This window comes from Peromyscus leucopus, chromosome 12 (assembly GCF_004664715.2).
Source record: "Peromyscus leucopus breed LL Stock chromosome 12, UCI_PerLeu_2.1, whole genome shotgun sequence".
Taxonomy (NCBI): domain Eukaryota; kingdom Metazoa; phylum Chordata; class Mammalia; order Rodentia; family Cricetidae; genus Peromyscus; species Peromyscus leucopus.
The window spans coordinates 61,472,947-61,486,601 of record NC_051073.1 but is presented as its reverse complement, the minus strand read 5'-3'; the positions used below and the strand labels follow the sequence as shown (position 1 = coordinate 61,486,601).

At 47.2% G+C, this 13,655-nt stretch overlaps 1 protein-coding gene across 22 annotated transcripts in view; it reads right to left on the bottom strand.

The window, feature by feature from the left end:
- Window positions 1-13,655, bottom strand: part of Kalrn (kalirin RhoGEF kinase) — a 607,498-nt gene that overhangs the window by 335,828 nt on the left and 258,015 nt on the right. For all 22 annotated transcript variants that reach the window (XM_028886329.2, XM_028886335.2, XM_037209787.1 and 19 more), the window contains exons 8-9: window positions 10,336-10,467; window positions 8,471-8,701 (exon numbers count right to left, since the gene is read on the bottom strand). In XM_028886329.2, coding sequence (XP_028742162.1) covers window positions 8,471-8,701; window positions 10,336-10,467 — 363 coding nt within the window. The remainder of the gene's footprint in view (window positions 1-8,470; window positions 8,702-10,335; window positions 10,468-13,655) is intronic.

The window sequence follows — 13,655 nt, the reverse complement described above, 5'->3', positions numbered from 1 at the left end:
TCCTGAACCAGATTTGAGCACCAATTATGCAGGGTTTCTTAATCACCCCTTTCTTTCTGTCTAATTGTGTTTACTCCATCTAACATACAATCAAGATGAAATGTTCTTCAGGGCAGTAGGCAGTCTTCCAGTAGCCAAGGAGGAGGGGAATATCCTTCTGAAGGAAACTATTGATCATCACTGAACAGTGGCCATGAACAGAACTGAACAAAGGGAAGGTAACCTTGGCAGTAAGGACTTCGCGGTCCTGTTCTCCACACCTGGACCCTCTTCTTAAACCCATCCTAAGGTGTTTCTATTCAGCTCTCTACTCTGGTCATTCACCATGGCCGTGCGACACATACATGCTTGTTTGGTTTGAGCCCTGCTTTATTTCCACCCGCAGTATGAACTCCGTGTGGGCAAGGGCTTTGTTTGGTCCACTGCTGTGTTCTCAAATGCTAAATAAAGGATCGAGTGAACTAAAAGAATCATGATTTTACCACTTCCTGCATGCTAAGAGGTGGAAATCATGAAAGGAGATAGGTGCCTCTTGCCATCAAATACGGAATCCGAATCCCAACCTTGTGATTCCCTTATCTGGTTTTCGCTGATAAATTACCTTATTCAAAACAGGCTTTTAAGTTTGCATACTAAATTGGTCCATGGCAAAGCAAGGGGCATCCAATGCTTCTAGTACAGCAAAGAATTCCTTCCTCCCAACGCGTATGTGCCAGCGCGCCGGCTCCCCGCCCCTTTCCATTCAGAAAGCCATCATTCTGCAGCAATTATGCACCAGCAGGCATCTGGAACATATTTTGTTGTTAAAGGCTCAAGTACACACAGTGTGCAAGAGCACCCAGGAGAGTCCATCAAATCACTATTCTTGTCTGTTCACACCGCGCACTGTGTACTGTTTCCAAAGAGGAACTGCCAGGATCACAAGCGCCAGCCAGGTTGAGACTTGAGAGCAGGCAGGCGTCACTTCAAGTGCTCAATTACCAGTCACCCACTTTGTTTTTGGTCCCCTCTCTGGAACAAGTATGGTCAAAATAAATGTCATGCTGTGGCAGGAGAGGCCATCATTTTTCTGGGTGGGCTGAGCTAATGATCATTAGCAGGTAATCAATTGGTCTGTCCCCTAGGAGTTGGGGTTCCTCCTACTGACAGGTCCATGCCAGGCAGACTAAGGCAGCTGAGAGCCCAAACGCCTCAAGTCTCAGGCATCCTCAGTTGGGGCCTTGACACCCTAGACATCCCACACCTCTCCCCCCAGGTAGAACTAAAGTTGGGGTAACTGGAACCTCTCTGAAAGACTCTCCTCAGCCTGGTATCAATTTATGGACCCCCCCTTCTTCCCACTAAGGCTTGAAACTGTTGTCAGAAACTCCGAACTCTAAGAGTCCTCTGGGGTTCTTTTAAAATATAGGTGCCACTTACCCCCAGATTGTGAATCAAAAAGTATGGAATTGTCTCCCATAGGGTGCTTGAAAAACATCCCCACTCTATCTGGCTGACATTAATGCCAAGAACCCAAGGACTAAACCTTGAGCAACACAGTTCCATATGCACACCTGACACCTTGTTGTTTCTAAAAAAAAAAAAAAAAAAAAAAAAAAAAAAAAAAAAAAAAAAATGGACAGTACTTTTTTTGGACAGCACTTTTTAGTAATTTTTACATTAAAGGCTCTCAGACCCACAGAGTCCAATTACCCCACTCACACTTGCCACACTCCATTACTATGACTCCCCATCTTCTCCCTACACTCCCCCAGCTCATCTATCAGATTATCTAAATTCACTCTGATTTTGCTTCCCCTCTGCTCAAAATCCTCCCATAGTTCCCTGCTAGTAACGACATGAATCCTTTCACCCGGTGCTCAGTGCCCTAGAATTAACATGTGAAGGCCTGAGGATGTGCTAAGCACAGGAGGTGACCCTGAAGAATGCCTTTTTCATTACTCATGAACATAATTAAAAATATATCGAAGACATTAAAGATGTTGTAAACCATCCATCAAGGAAGTCTAGAGGGTCAGTAACCCCTCCAAAGGGACTTCTTCCTCTCACCATCTCCCACACACAAGGAAAGTGCTTCCTTGCAAATCATCATCTTGGGAGGATCACTCCAGTCAGAATAGAGTTTTCACTAACACACACACACACACACACACACACACACACACACACACACACACACGGGGGGGGGGGGGGGCCCGGGGAGGGCAAGATGGGAAATAGGGATCCAGAAGGAAGAGCATATGAGAATACCATGAAACTTCCAGAAAGAGGGGTGTGCACATGTAAGTAGCCAGCCTCTACCCTGCAGAGTCCAAGAAGAGGGGAGAGGCACCCACTGCCTTCTCCTCCTGGGGGGGCGGTGGCGGGAGAAGGATAGAGCATGCCCATTAGGATGAGAGAGAGCATAGAGAGATGGGAAGAGCTCTCTATCTTCACTCCAATCAGAGAGCGACTCAACCCACCTTCCCTCTTTCCCCAGTTTAGCTAAGCCTGCTGGTACTCTGGCTGGCTTCTCATTCTGCCTAAAGAACCACGTGTTTTATACCTGAAAATATCTGAATGAGTGGATTATCACCATTAAAATTTTAAGTGAGAAATTTTAAACTGCTAATTACTGCCACAGGCAAGTGGATATTATTCAAATATACGAAACAAAGGAAAGCCTCACCAAGGCTGAGTTAACATCACCGACTGAAAAATGAGAACTGGGAGTGGGTATTTGGGGGTAATTTGTATTATAGATAAATAGGTGTAGAGAGCAATTCTTAAATGATGGGACACAAGGAAAAGTGTCAAAGCATGAATGTGACTGTTTTTGTGGGACAGACAGTTTGAGGGTCAATCTGAGGCTGTCAGTAGCTACATAACATTAGGAAAATCTCATCCTGAGGAACCAAGTCTCCCACCAGGGCTGTTTGATCAGTGGCGTTCTAGCACTAAATGATAACCCCTTGGCCCAGGGCTGTGTCTTATTCCCACCCCCCACCAGAGAGGCTAGCAGCAGGAGCTCTGAGGTCAGGGAGTCTGGGGTTTGATGCTATGCTCCGCCACCAGGTGTCGGAGCAGAAGTGAGTATACTTCACCTCTCTAATCTCCTTCTCAGAAAGATGGAACTGCCACCTGCCTCGTGGTGTTGGGCGATTAAACAGGAGACGGCAAGTGAAGGGATCAGATGTCCAATCACATCTCCTCACACAGCCGGTGCATTCAGAGCTCTGAACAATGTAGCTTTTATAAACAATTTAGTCTCAAGAGTCAGAACTAATCTTTCCTTTGATGTTTGAATTTCTTCCCAGCATTCTTATCATAGAAATAGTCCATTTCAAATCCTGAAATGGTTCTTCATACGTGTATTCTAAGATCTGATTGTGTGCACAAGGTGTGCAAGCCTTTTATTCCTAGACTATCTTTTCTTCTATAGGAAAAGTTAGTTTCCAGACTCATCATGCTTTGGTCACTTTGTTGTTGTTGTTGTTGCTGATCATTCTCAATGCAAACTGTGATGCTTGCCTTTTATCACATATACTGCCAAATGGATTATTCAATGGCCAACTGGTTTAGTCTGATTAAGGCACTGTAGTCACTACAGTTAGTGAATGACTGATTATCTGAAATTAAATACTCACAGATCTCTTTCAGGCATTTTTTTTTTTTTTTTTTGCAAACAAAGTCAACAAAGTAAAATCTATAATTTTCCACATGAGGCACCAGGAAAATGAATACAGGGAGACTCCTTTGCAGTTCAAGAAGTCTGGTTCTACTAGTATTTGTCATCAGTTCAGAACGTTGCCACCAAGCAAGCTGAATCTCCCGCCACTCCCCTGCTAGCTTACAGGAGTGGACTGCTTAAGAACAAGATGCTCTTTTCGGAGGAGGCCATAGGAGCCTCAAAGGTGCCAGGGCTACATTCACGCCATCATGAACAGCTCCGTCTTCTTCCAGCCGGTGGTGGGCGTTCAGCTAGACTTCCTATTCCTGCTCTGTCTGCCTGCCTGCATGCTCTGCCTGTGACTTAGCTCTCCACCTGACCTTCCTAAGAACACTGCTCCAAGCTCTCTGTCTGTGCACCAAGAATCAGCGCAACTCTCACCCCCACCAGAGGGCACTCTGCGCTGGACTCTGCCAGGTCATCAGTCTTTTGCTTTCTGGCCTGAACCCAGACAGCTGTGTGTCACTAGTAAGTCCTAAGGTGCATATGTCTTCTTTCAGGCGCAGGGGCTTCAAGCTTCTAGCACAAGAACTTGCATACAGGAGACATTCCAAAAATACTTGATATCATAAAGATGCCCCTATAAAGTTTATAGAGTCATCATATAAAACAAAACAAAAACCAGGCAAGGAAGGAGGGGAGGCAGAACAGGATGACCTTCTGGGGTGCTCCCAAATATAGTTTCTCTAAGAAAACACACAAGCAATTTACTTCTCCCAGAAAGAGCAAATGTCTAGTTACTCCTTGCTCTCTCCAGCTGTGTAGGGTCTACATGGGCTTGGAAGCAACCTTTTGCACACACGGGAAGCCGGAGGAGTTAACAAGACCACAAAAGGCACAAGGTAGAGGACGGGCAATGCCGTCATGGAGTGCTTTTATTGATGTTGCCCAATACCGTTCTACACTAAGATGGAACGCCGCCCCCCCCCCAAAAAAAAACAGGACTGAAAAACATTCCACACTGAGTGTATAGCAGGCACCCTTCCCTTTCTTCAGTTTAATTAATCCAATTCCAGTTATACCTTTAAGATGAATTTCCAGCATTCACCCAACCCAGCAGGGAGAAAGAAAGCCGAGAACACACCTGCTGGGACCAGGAGAAGGGAGGCAGGCCAGTTCTGGAAGCAGGTGTTTAAATGCAATCTCTTCCACTGACATCTTTGGATTATACCTCTCGGCTTCACTCCTATTTCAAGGCTTAAAGGACAAAACATTCCTACCTGGGCAAGCTCTAACTTCAGAAATGGCAATGGGGCAGGACGTCAGACAGTTGGGGGTTGGCCTGCTCTCCATCACCCCAGTGGGGGTCTCTGGCTCTTTCTTTTGTCTGTCTCTCCACTTCACACGTTCATTTCACCTCCCTCCCCGGCTGCACCTGTTTTAATGCCTTCCATCTTTAAGTCTATCTCTGCCTCTGCCTGAGGTATGTGGTCTGTCTTCCCCTGTATAATGTGCATCTTTACCTCTCCCCTAGTCTTATTTTATGCCTGTGTCTCTCCTGGGGCACCTGGAATATGGATCAGATGATCTACTTTCTGATCCTGGCACGACCATCAACTAGCTGTGTGGTTATGACCAAGTCCCTTTACATCTCTGGGACTCAATTCCCTCAACTATATAGTAAGCTTTACTGACTGTGGTTTTGGGCTTTGAGAGCGTTGAGATTTAGTCACGGAATGAAATAGAATCCTTACCAGACAACCCACACAGCAGAAGCCGGGCATCCCCAACAGCACAAGCAGCAGGGGGCACCCGAGGACCACGGAGAGAGAGAATTTGACTATGCGCTAGGCAGGGACTGTGTTTACATTTTGTGCCATGAGTAAGGTCCTATTGTTATCAGTCCTGATTTAGAGGTGGGAAAAAACAAAAACCCAGCAACATCATGAGATGCAGCAGTCTGTCTATGTCCTGTTGGTCACAGAGGTAAGACATGTTCAGACAGGATTTACTGACTCCTGAGCCTGTGCTGGTGTCTGCCATTCTGCATTGCCCTGGCTGATGATACCTGCACACCAGCCTCCCATGCAGGCTAATGAGAAAACATCTCTGGATCCTAAATGTGTTTAGGTATCTTAGGTCCAGACTATGGGTAGGGTCCAAAGAACTCTCTTTTCCTTTAAGACACCAATCCTGACTTCTCACACCGTCGCCTGAAACTGTTCCATGGATATTCAATTACCCTACGTGCTGACTGCTGTGCTCTGGTAGACGTGCTCTTTGTATTTTCTTGTATCGTTCTAATTAACTGACCAGGTGTCTCAGCAGCATTTAGTTCAGTTCTGGGTCCATGAAAGAGACCTGAACTTCTTGAATAATCAGTGAGCATCATGGGATGCATGAACATTGAGATTGTGTCCCCTGTATCCCCTGTGTCCTCAGCCCAGGCCAGGAACACCAAGAACCTCAAGATGTCATATCACAGTTCTCGTAGGCTGGCTCCACTCTTCACGAATAAAGCAACCACTGCTTGGGTGAGAGAGGACCAAGGAGTCACTGGACAAAAGCAGGTGGAGAGGGCCTCTAAGGATTCCTGTCCATTCATCAGGCATAAAGAAAACCCAGTTCCATGTGGACACAGCTAAAAGCCAGAAAGAAAGAAAGAAATCCTGACCTCCGTTCTTGAGGCGACTGGTACAGATGAGACATGCACAGGTTTCAAAGGACAGTGGGGATCAATGGTGAGTGGTTATCAAGATTTTGTTTCTGGAGACCGAGCCTCATGTAGCTCACGCTGGCCTTGAACTCACTATGTGGCCTAAGATGACCTTAAATTCCTCATCTTACGTGCACATGCTTCCACACCGGGCTGAAGCAGGGAAATAGCTTGTGTGGTCTGTGTCCCCAAACTAGGATGGCTCATGCAGGGGTGGGAGTCAAAAGAAGGAAGACCGCATCTATCACTCCAACCCCCGAGCGGGTGGTTCAGCTGCCTTTGGAAACACAGTCCAGACAGCTGCCAGGCACCAATGATTGACAGGATGTCAGGTAAGTCATTGGGATCCACCAACAGACTCATTCCCCCTTATTTCCACAGCTATTCTCCCACCTACCTGCATATATGCACAGAATAAATGAGTGAGCAAATGATGAAGCGGGTGGGTGATGATGAGTGAACACTTACATACCCTAAAAAGAACAGTGGAGTTGACCATCCTGAGAATTCTTCAGTCTTCAAGGAATACCCAAGCCCCCATCACACTCACTGCCTAGTCTTCCATCTGCTTTCCCACTTCGCCAACAATACAATAATCTAAGACACTTATTGTTAAGATGTCCTAGAATAGCCATATATGCCTCTTTATGACTTTATTACATTTTTCTTCCCTATAGTATAGCTGCCATGTGGTCACAAGAAAGTCTGATGACTACAGATCTGTGAGAACCCAAGTGTGACTCGCTCCCCTCCTCAGAGCTGTTCTGCAGCTCTCCAGAGGCCTGCCTGTGTCACCACAGGAGGGTAATGAGGAGCCCAGAAACACTATCCCACTTGTACTGGTGGCCAATATCATCTTGGCAAGCCACAGAGAGTTTATGGAAGCAGCCACACCCTTCTTTTGTCCCCGGGAGGCTGGCACCTCACTCATCTGTCTCACTTGCAGACCAGACAGCTTCCCTGATCTCTGAGCTCCGGGTGATGAATTTATCTGGACAGCTCCAGATGGCATGAGCAGGCAGCTGACTCGTCTGCTTCTCCCTTCCTGCCAGCCCCAGGCCTCAGAGCTGATTGGCACATCAGCCGTTGCTCACCCCTGGGGACTGACGTATCCTTATGATGACTCCATCACATGTCAGTCAGGAAGAGGTGCCACAAGGGAGTTAGGGGAGCCCAAGAAAGAAGAGCAAGCCTGAAGGTCCCCGTACTCACGCCAACTCCCGGAATGTGTAACAATAGCAAGGATGCTCCCTAACCTGCCCGTCCACTTTGGGCACCTAGTACCAGGCTCCTGTCAACAGCAGCTGTGAAGACCTGTGACCAGACTCTCACTCCCTCATGCTATCTTGCTCTTTCTGGATTATACTGGGAGAATGGAAGGAGAGTGAACGGGCACTTCTGGTATAGAATACTGAAGTCCCACAGCGACCATCATCACAGGAGTCTGACAACAGGTGTTTGTACCTGTGAAAGGGAGACGACCTTGGCCTTGATCTTGGGTCCAGATCCTACGCAGCTCCCCCTACTCAGTGTATGAGTCCTCTGGGCAAAGCTCTCAGGTTCCCCCCAAAGACAGAGAAACAGAAAGCACAAGTGGGAAAGAATGAGTGATTTCCTCTGAATGGGCATTTACGACCTGGCTATATTGTTACATCAGAAACGATCATTTCATTATTATCGGCAGCCATGGAAGAGCAGGGACTAGCACAATAATGCAAAAAAAGACAGATAAAGCCAGAGTAGCCTCTGACCATGGGATGTGCAAGGATTGATAGCCTTGCTTTAAATCGGTTTCAAAGGTCCAGCTTTGTTAATAAATCATAAGGGCCCCTCCCTATGCTGCCCCACCCCTACACTATCAGTCCACCACATCCTTGATCAAGCAATGAGTTCACTTTCTGTAGAGTTCCTCTCCAGCAGTGCTCATATGACGCCCCCGACCAGAGCTGTCTAGGGTCTCCCTGCCAGCAGGAAGTTACCTGATTACAAGGAGTTGCTACTCAGGTCAAACCTCCTCCCAACACTCCTAAGAGCTGCTCAGCAAGATGCACGGCCCTTCACAAGGCCAGGGGTGGGGTTGGGGGGCGGGCACAGAGCCTGTTTACCTGCTGCACGTCCTGCTGGAAGACACACAGCTGCAGCCGCTGGTGCAGCCGCACCTTGCGGTGCTGCCAGATGCTCTCCAGCCGCCGCTGGTGGTGCAGCACCTCATGCACCACATCCAGCACCTGGTGTACCGCCTTGGAGTAGTTGGCTGTGGCCGTGAGAGACTCCGAGTTCCCAGGACTCAGGGGGCGCTGCAGGACATCCAGCAGTGCTTTGCCGTCCTGGCTGACCTGCAGGAAGGAAGGGAGATCAGGCCAGGAGCCCCCGATCAAGGGACAGCAAATGCAGGCAGGGTCGGAGAGAGGCGAGAAGAATCTGCCTGACATCCTCGGTCCCCACCAAGCTCATCACAACTAAGGAGTGTGCCAGTCGTGGTGTCTACAGTCTAGAGAAGAACAGGACATCCGGAGTCGAGGGAGACAGGGGCTGCAGGACCCCTGGCCAGTTGGGTGTGAAGGCCCCTCTCCCATCTCCAAGTATAGTTGACTGCCCATGGGCAGAGAGTCCACCTTGTTCTCGGCCCTTTCCCCGATGTCCACGATAGTGCCTGCCCTATCTCAGAGGCTTCCTGAGTGACTATTCTGAGTGACTCTCTCTGACTACATCAGCTGCCAGGACTTCATGTCAGAAAGAAAGCCACCTGTGTCGTCAGCCTAAGTCTCCCAACTTTCTCGTCCTCAGCTTCCTCTGCTTGGCTCCAAGCTTCTGGATACACTGAGAGAGGCATTGGTCCTCAGTGTCCTTGTCTGTAAAAGGGGAATGGTAAGGGTGCACACTTCGCAGGGTGGCAGCCCTTGTCTGTAGAAGGGGAATGGTAAGGGTGCACACTTCACAGGGTGGCAGCCCTTGTCCGTAGAAGGGAGATGGTAAGGGCACACACTTCACAGGGTGGTAGTAGCTATTAAATGAGCTAGAATGTGCAGAGCACACAGGGCCCAGCACATAGCACTGGCTACCATTTTACCTTCATCTCTATCACCTCTTCTGCTACCTATCTTTTTAAATTTTTGTTCATTTTCCTTCTGTGATCTTTACTGGCTCTTACACCCTTTCTTTCCCCCCCTTTATAGAATGCCCTGGTTTTTCTTGAGATGCGTCTTCCTAGAATATGCAGAGTAGGGTCGGGACCTTCAGATTGTAGACACACCACTCACATTCCTGAACTCCCCAGCTTCAGCCTCAGTGCTGGTGGCAGTGGGTAGTGTACCCCTGTCATTCCTGTCCCCGGTACCCCGCCACAATCAGGAGCACTGCTCATTCTGGGAAGTGGCATTGTAGGATCAACACCCGTGACCCCACGGTGCCTGGCCCCACTGAATGCATGCCTCTCCCTCTCCAAACAGTCGATACTGGAAAACCGTTTTCCAGAATTTACTTATTGGTGGAAGGGCCTTTCAGCTTGCCCTTTGCATGAATGGCAGCTTCCTACTCCTGCACACAGTGGGATTTCCTCTGGCTCTTCCAAGAAGGAAAGAGTATTGCTCAGTGAGCCGTATTTTTTTTTAAGGGGTGAGGGTGCTGATGTTACCCATTCTTTTACCAACAAGAAGGCAAACACATCAGAGTTAGCCTTGCTTCCTCATGCCCTTCTTCCTTCAGGAGGACATTCACTATCCACACAAGGTGAAGGGCTGTCTAGGTCCATGTGAAGGGGGAAGAATGTACCAGGGTGGGTGCTCAAACCACGTCTGCTGCTAGCTAGAGACTCCAGAGCTTACAGGTCGAGGTTCCTAAAGACACCTCTGGAAAGAAGAAAATGTTCTTCTCTTAAAATCCAGCCCAGGTTATTCCGCGGCACACATGGCAGTACTCCTGCCCCCTCACCCAACACACACAGACCCATGGTTGTCCCTCAGGTTCTTACCTCTGTGTAGGCCTGGGTCACTTGCTCATACAGAGACTGGTGGTGGTGGATTGCCAGCTCCAGGTCCTGCATCTCAGAGGGAAGGCCACCTTCACTACACATCTTGCACCAGGCATCCACTCCCGACAGGAACTGGAAAGAGATGCCAGGCAAGTCAGTACGGGGTACTGGGTAGAGAATGGGTAAGTTAAACATTAGAGAGGGTCAGACACCGTGGGAACAATGATGAGAAATTGTAGTACCTCAGAAATACCTTCAGAAGGCTGAACTAACCCCTACTACCAAGTCCAGGCAAGGAGACATTTGGAAAGGACAGTTTCTACAAGGACGGAGCAGGGCCAGGTATCTGGATGTCCAATAGGATATGCCCACGCAACACCCGCCAAGTCCAGGCACCTACACAGCCCGCTATAGCCCACAGGTAATGAGTCCTTGCACATCTGGGCATGTGAGAGGGTTGAATGGGATGCAATGAGAGTTTGCTGGCCTGTGCTTCCTGTGCACAGGGAATTGTGGGGAGATGCAAAGAACACCCCAAGAGTATCGCCAGCATCCCCTGGGACCTCCTATAGGGTATTCAGATTAAGGCTCAACAGGACTTGCATTTGACCAGTGATCCTGAGGGCAGACTGTGTCCTGTGTCGCTCCTATAATGGCAGTGGCTCCTGGGATATGGTGTACAGACAGACCTTAGCAGACATAAAATTATTTAAAAATTAAAATTAACAACTGTAGAAAACTATGGGTCTCCCTGTACAAAAGGTGAGCTATCTAAAAGCTACTCAGATTTATTGGGTGGAAAAAATACACCTCTAAAATGCAAATAATTCTTCACCCAACAGTCTGGAATGGTACTGCCTGTGTGATTCCCTTGCCTGGGTGCACAGCTCCATTTAAATTAATTGCCTAAATACCTTATTATCTCATTGCCTAGAACAGCCCATAGGAGGACAATAAAGAGCTGCCTAAATAAACGCATAAAAAATAGTCTTGAATCCGTACTTTTTTCTTTCTCCCCAACTAAAGAGAAACGTGGTTTATGATTTTCCCTGAGGAAACTGCACTAAAATAAGATACAAATAAACTTGTTTCTGAGCCAAACCAATCCAAGTCAGAAAATCTCAAATCAGCCGTTGCTCTCAGTTCTGGCCCTGTGTTTTCTTCTGCAAATATGTGACTACTCACCCTGGTGTCTGTCAGTTCCTAGCCCCTGGACTGCTGGCTGCTATGCCTGGTTTTACATTCTGCGGCTTTAGGCATCTCTGAATTGCCAGGTACTCTGCGGTGTCAGAGGGGACATACTGGGATGCTTCCTGTTGGGTTTTTGTTCCACCTGGAGGTACTTCACAGAAGAACCCGGGAACAACTCGACATTCTGGTGTCACCTGGGGATAGAGGGACTTCCCTGTTTCAATCACAAGAGTCCTAGAGCAGGTCCCACACAGTGGTCAGCCTAAAGCAAGGAAGCCAGAGACAGAAGGAAGGACCAAGTCTCCCATGCTAACTAGATAAACCCAGAACCATGTGAGCAAGCGGTAGAGCTGAAGACAGAACAGGCTGGACACCAATGTCCTTAGGATCCTAAGAAGGAACCAGCCACTCCTTAGTTCAAAGAAAAGATGTGGCCAGGTCCCTCTCAAAGTGTGTAGGGCCATGTCTTGATTTATAGCAAGTATTTATTTCCGAGTGGGGGACAGTTACAGATGGAAATAAACACAGGTGAAAAAAAATAAAAGGATGCTGGGCCAGTGTGTGTAGCAAATACACGAGGTAGTAACACCTACCAGTTGGAAGCACATTAGACAGCTTACACGGCCCACCTATCACAGTCCATCTCCTCCCAACAGCCCTGCGAGACTGATAACAGGCTCACACTAGAGAAGGGAAAAGGAGCTTAGAGGTGGGGTTGGCATGTCTGAAATTTAAGAAGTAGGGGGCTGGGTGTAGAACCTCATATCTGGCCTCAAAGTCACGATTCCATGGTTCCATGTTGTCTTTCCTGTTAGACTGGTTGGGATGGGATTTAAGATATGTGTCGGAAACTCCTTTACTGGTGGGTTCCCTAACCAGAACACCACAAAAGAAACTTAGACGACCACAGGTGTTTAATGTTAGTCACTTCTGGCTTGAAGCCTCAGCAGCCCAGAGACTGTATGATTTTAGCAGTGGATGTGAGAAAATGTTTAACATTTAGTACATACATGAATGTGTGTGTGTGTGTGTGTGTGTATTCATACACATGAGCACATTACAAATTTTATTAATATAAAGGATGTGTAATCTACAGCTTATAGAGAATAACATACACTATGATCTACACTGTAGTTTCCCAGAGCCAATCCACTCTCACAAGATAAACTCTTGTGTCCACAGTCAACCAAGCTTAAATCGCTCCAATACAACACTGTGATATTTTTGTTTACGTTAAGGAGTAATACCAAAGCTTGCCCCTCAGTGATGTGAGTGTGGATACTGAAAGGATATTCCTGGACTCTGTGCTACTCACTTCATAACTGTAAAATCACACCCTCCCAGTTTCTCAGGATTCTAGAGGAGATCATCCAGCCCTGATTTGCAGCAGTTGATGGCTTCCATGGTTTAAAACTCTTATGTTTTTGACACTTCAGCCCACCAATGTGACATTACTGAATGGGAAGTGGGAAGGGATGGCCAGTAGTCCACAATTCTATAGTATTTCCATCACAGAAACCCTAATAACTCCAAGAACATAGATTATAATAAGTGTAGTAACCAGGAAGTGATGAGTTTTAAGTATGCTTTTAACATATGGCAATGCTGAGCAATTAACTCGTACAACTTCTGAAAAAATTGACAACTTGTTCTCCAGGAGCTGGTTAGAGCCAGGACCTAACATATCACACAGGCTATTATGCAGGTCATGTACTCAGAGTCTCAGTGTTCCTCTTTGTACAATGGGCTCATATAGCTACTGCATGCAGCAACAGTGACCACTATTTCTGCCCATTGCATCGTTACTAACTTATTACTATCCATATCAAATACCTAACAAATGCTTTGTGTAAAATTAGTTTCCTCTGCTCTCAGCACTCAAGTCATCAAGTCTTTCATTCCTTTTGTCTCTGTTCAGAGTCCATTAATCAGATAGTCAACACACACACACACACACACACACACACACACACACACACACACACACACCTACCTCTGAGTTCTCTCCTGTTTACGTGAAAAGTAAAGCCATAAGTTACCAATGCTCCATATACATACATACATATATATATACATACATATATATATATATATATATATATGGAAAACAAGGTTTATTACTGAAGCTA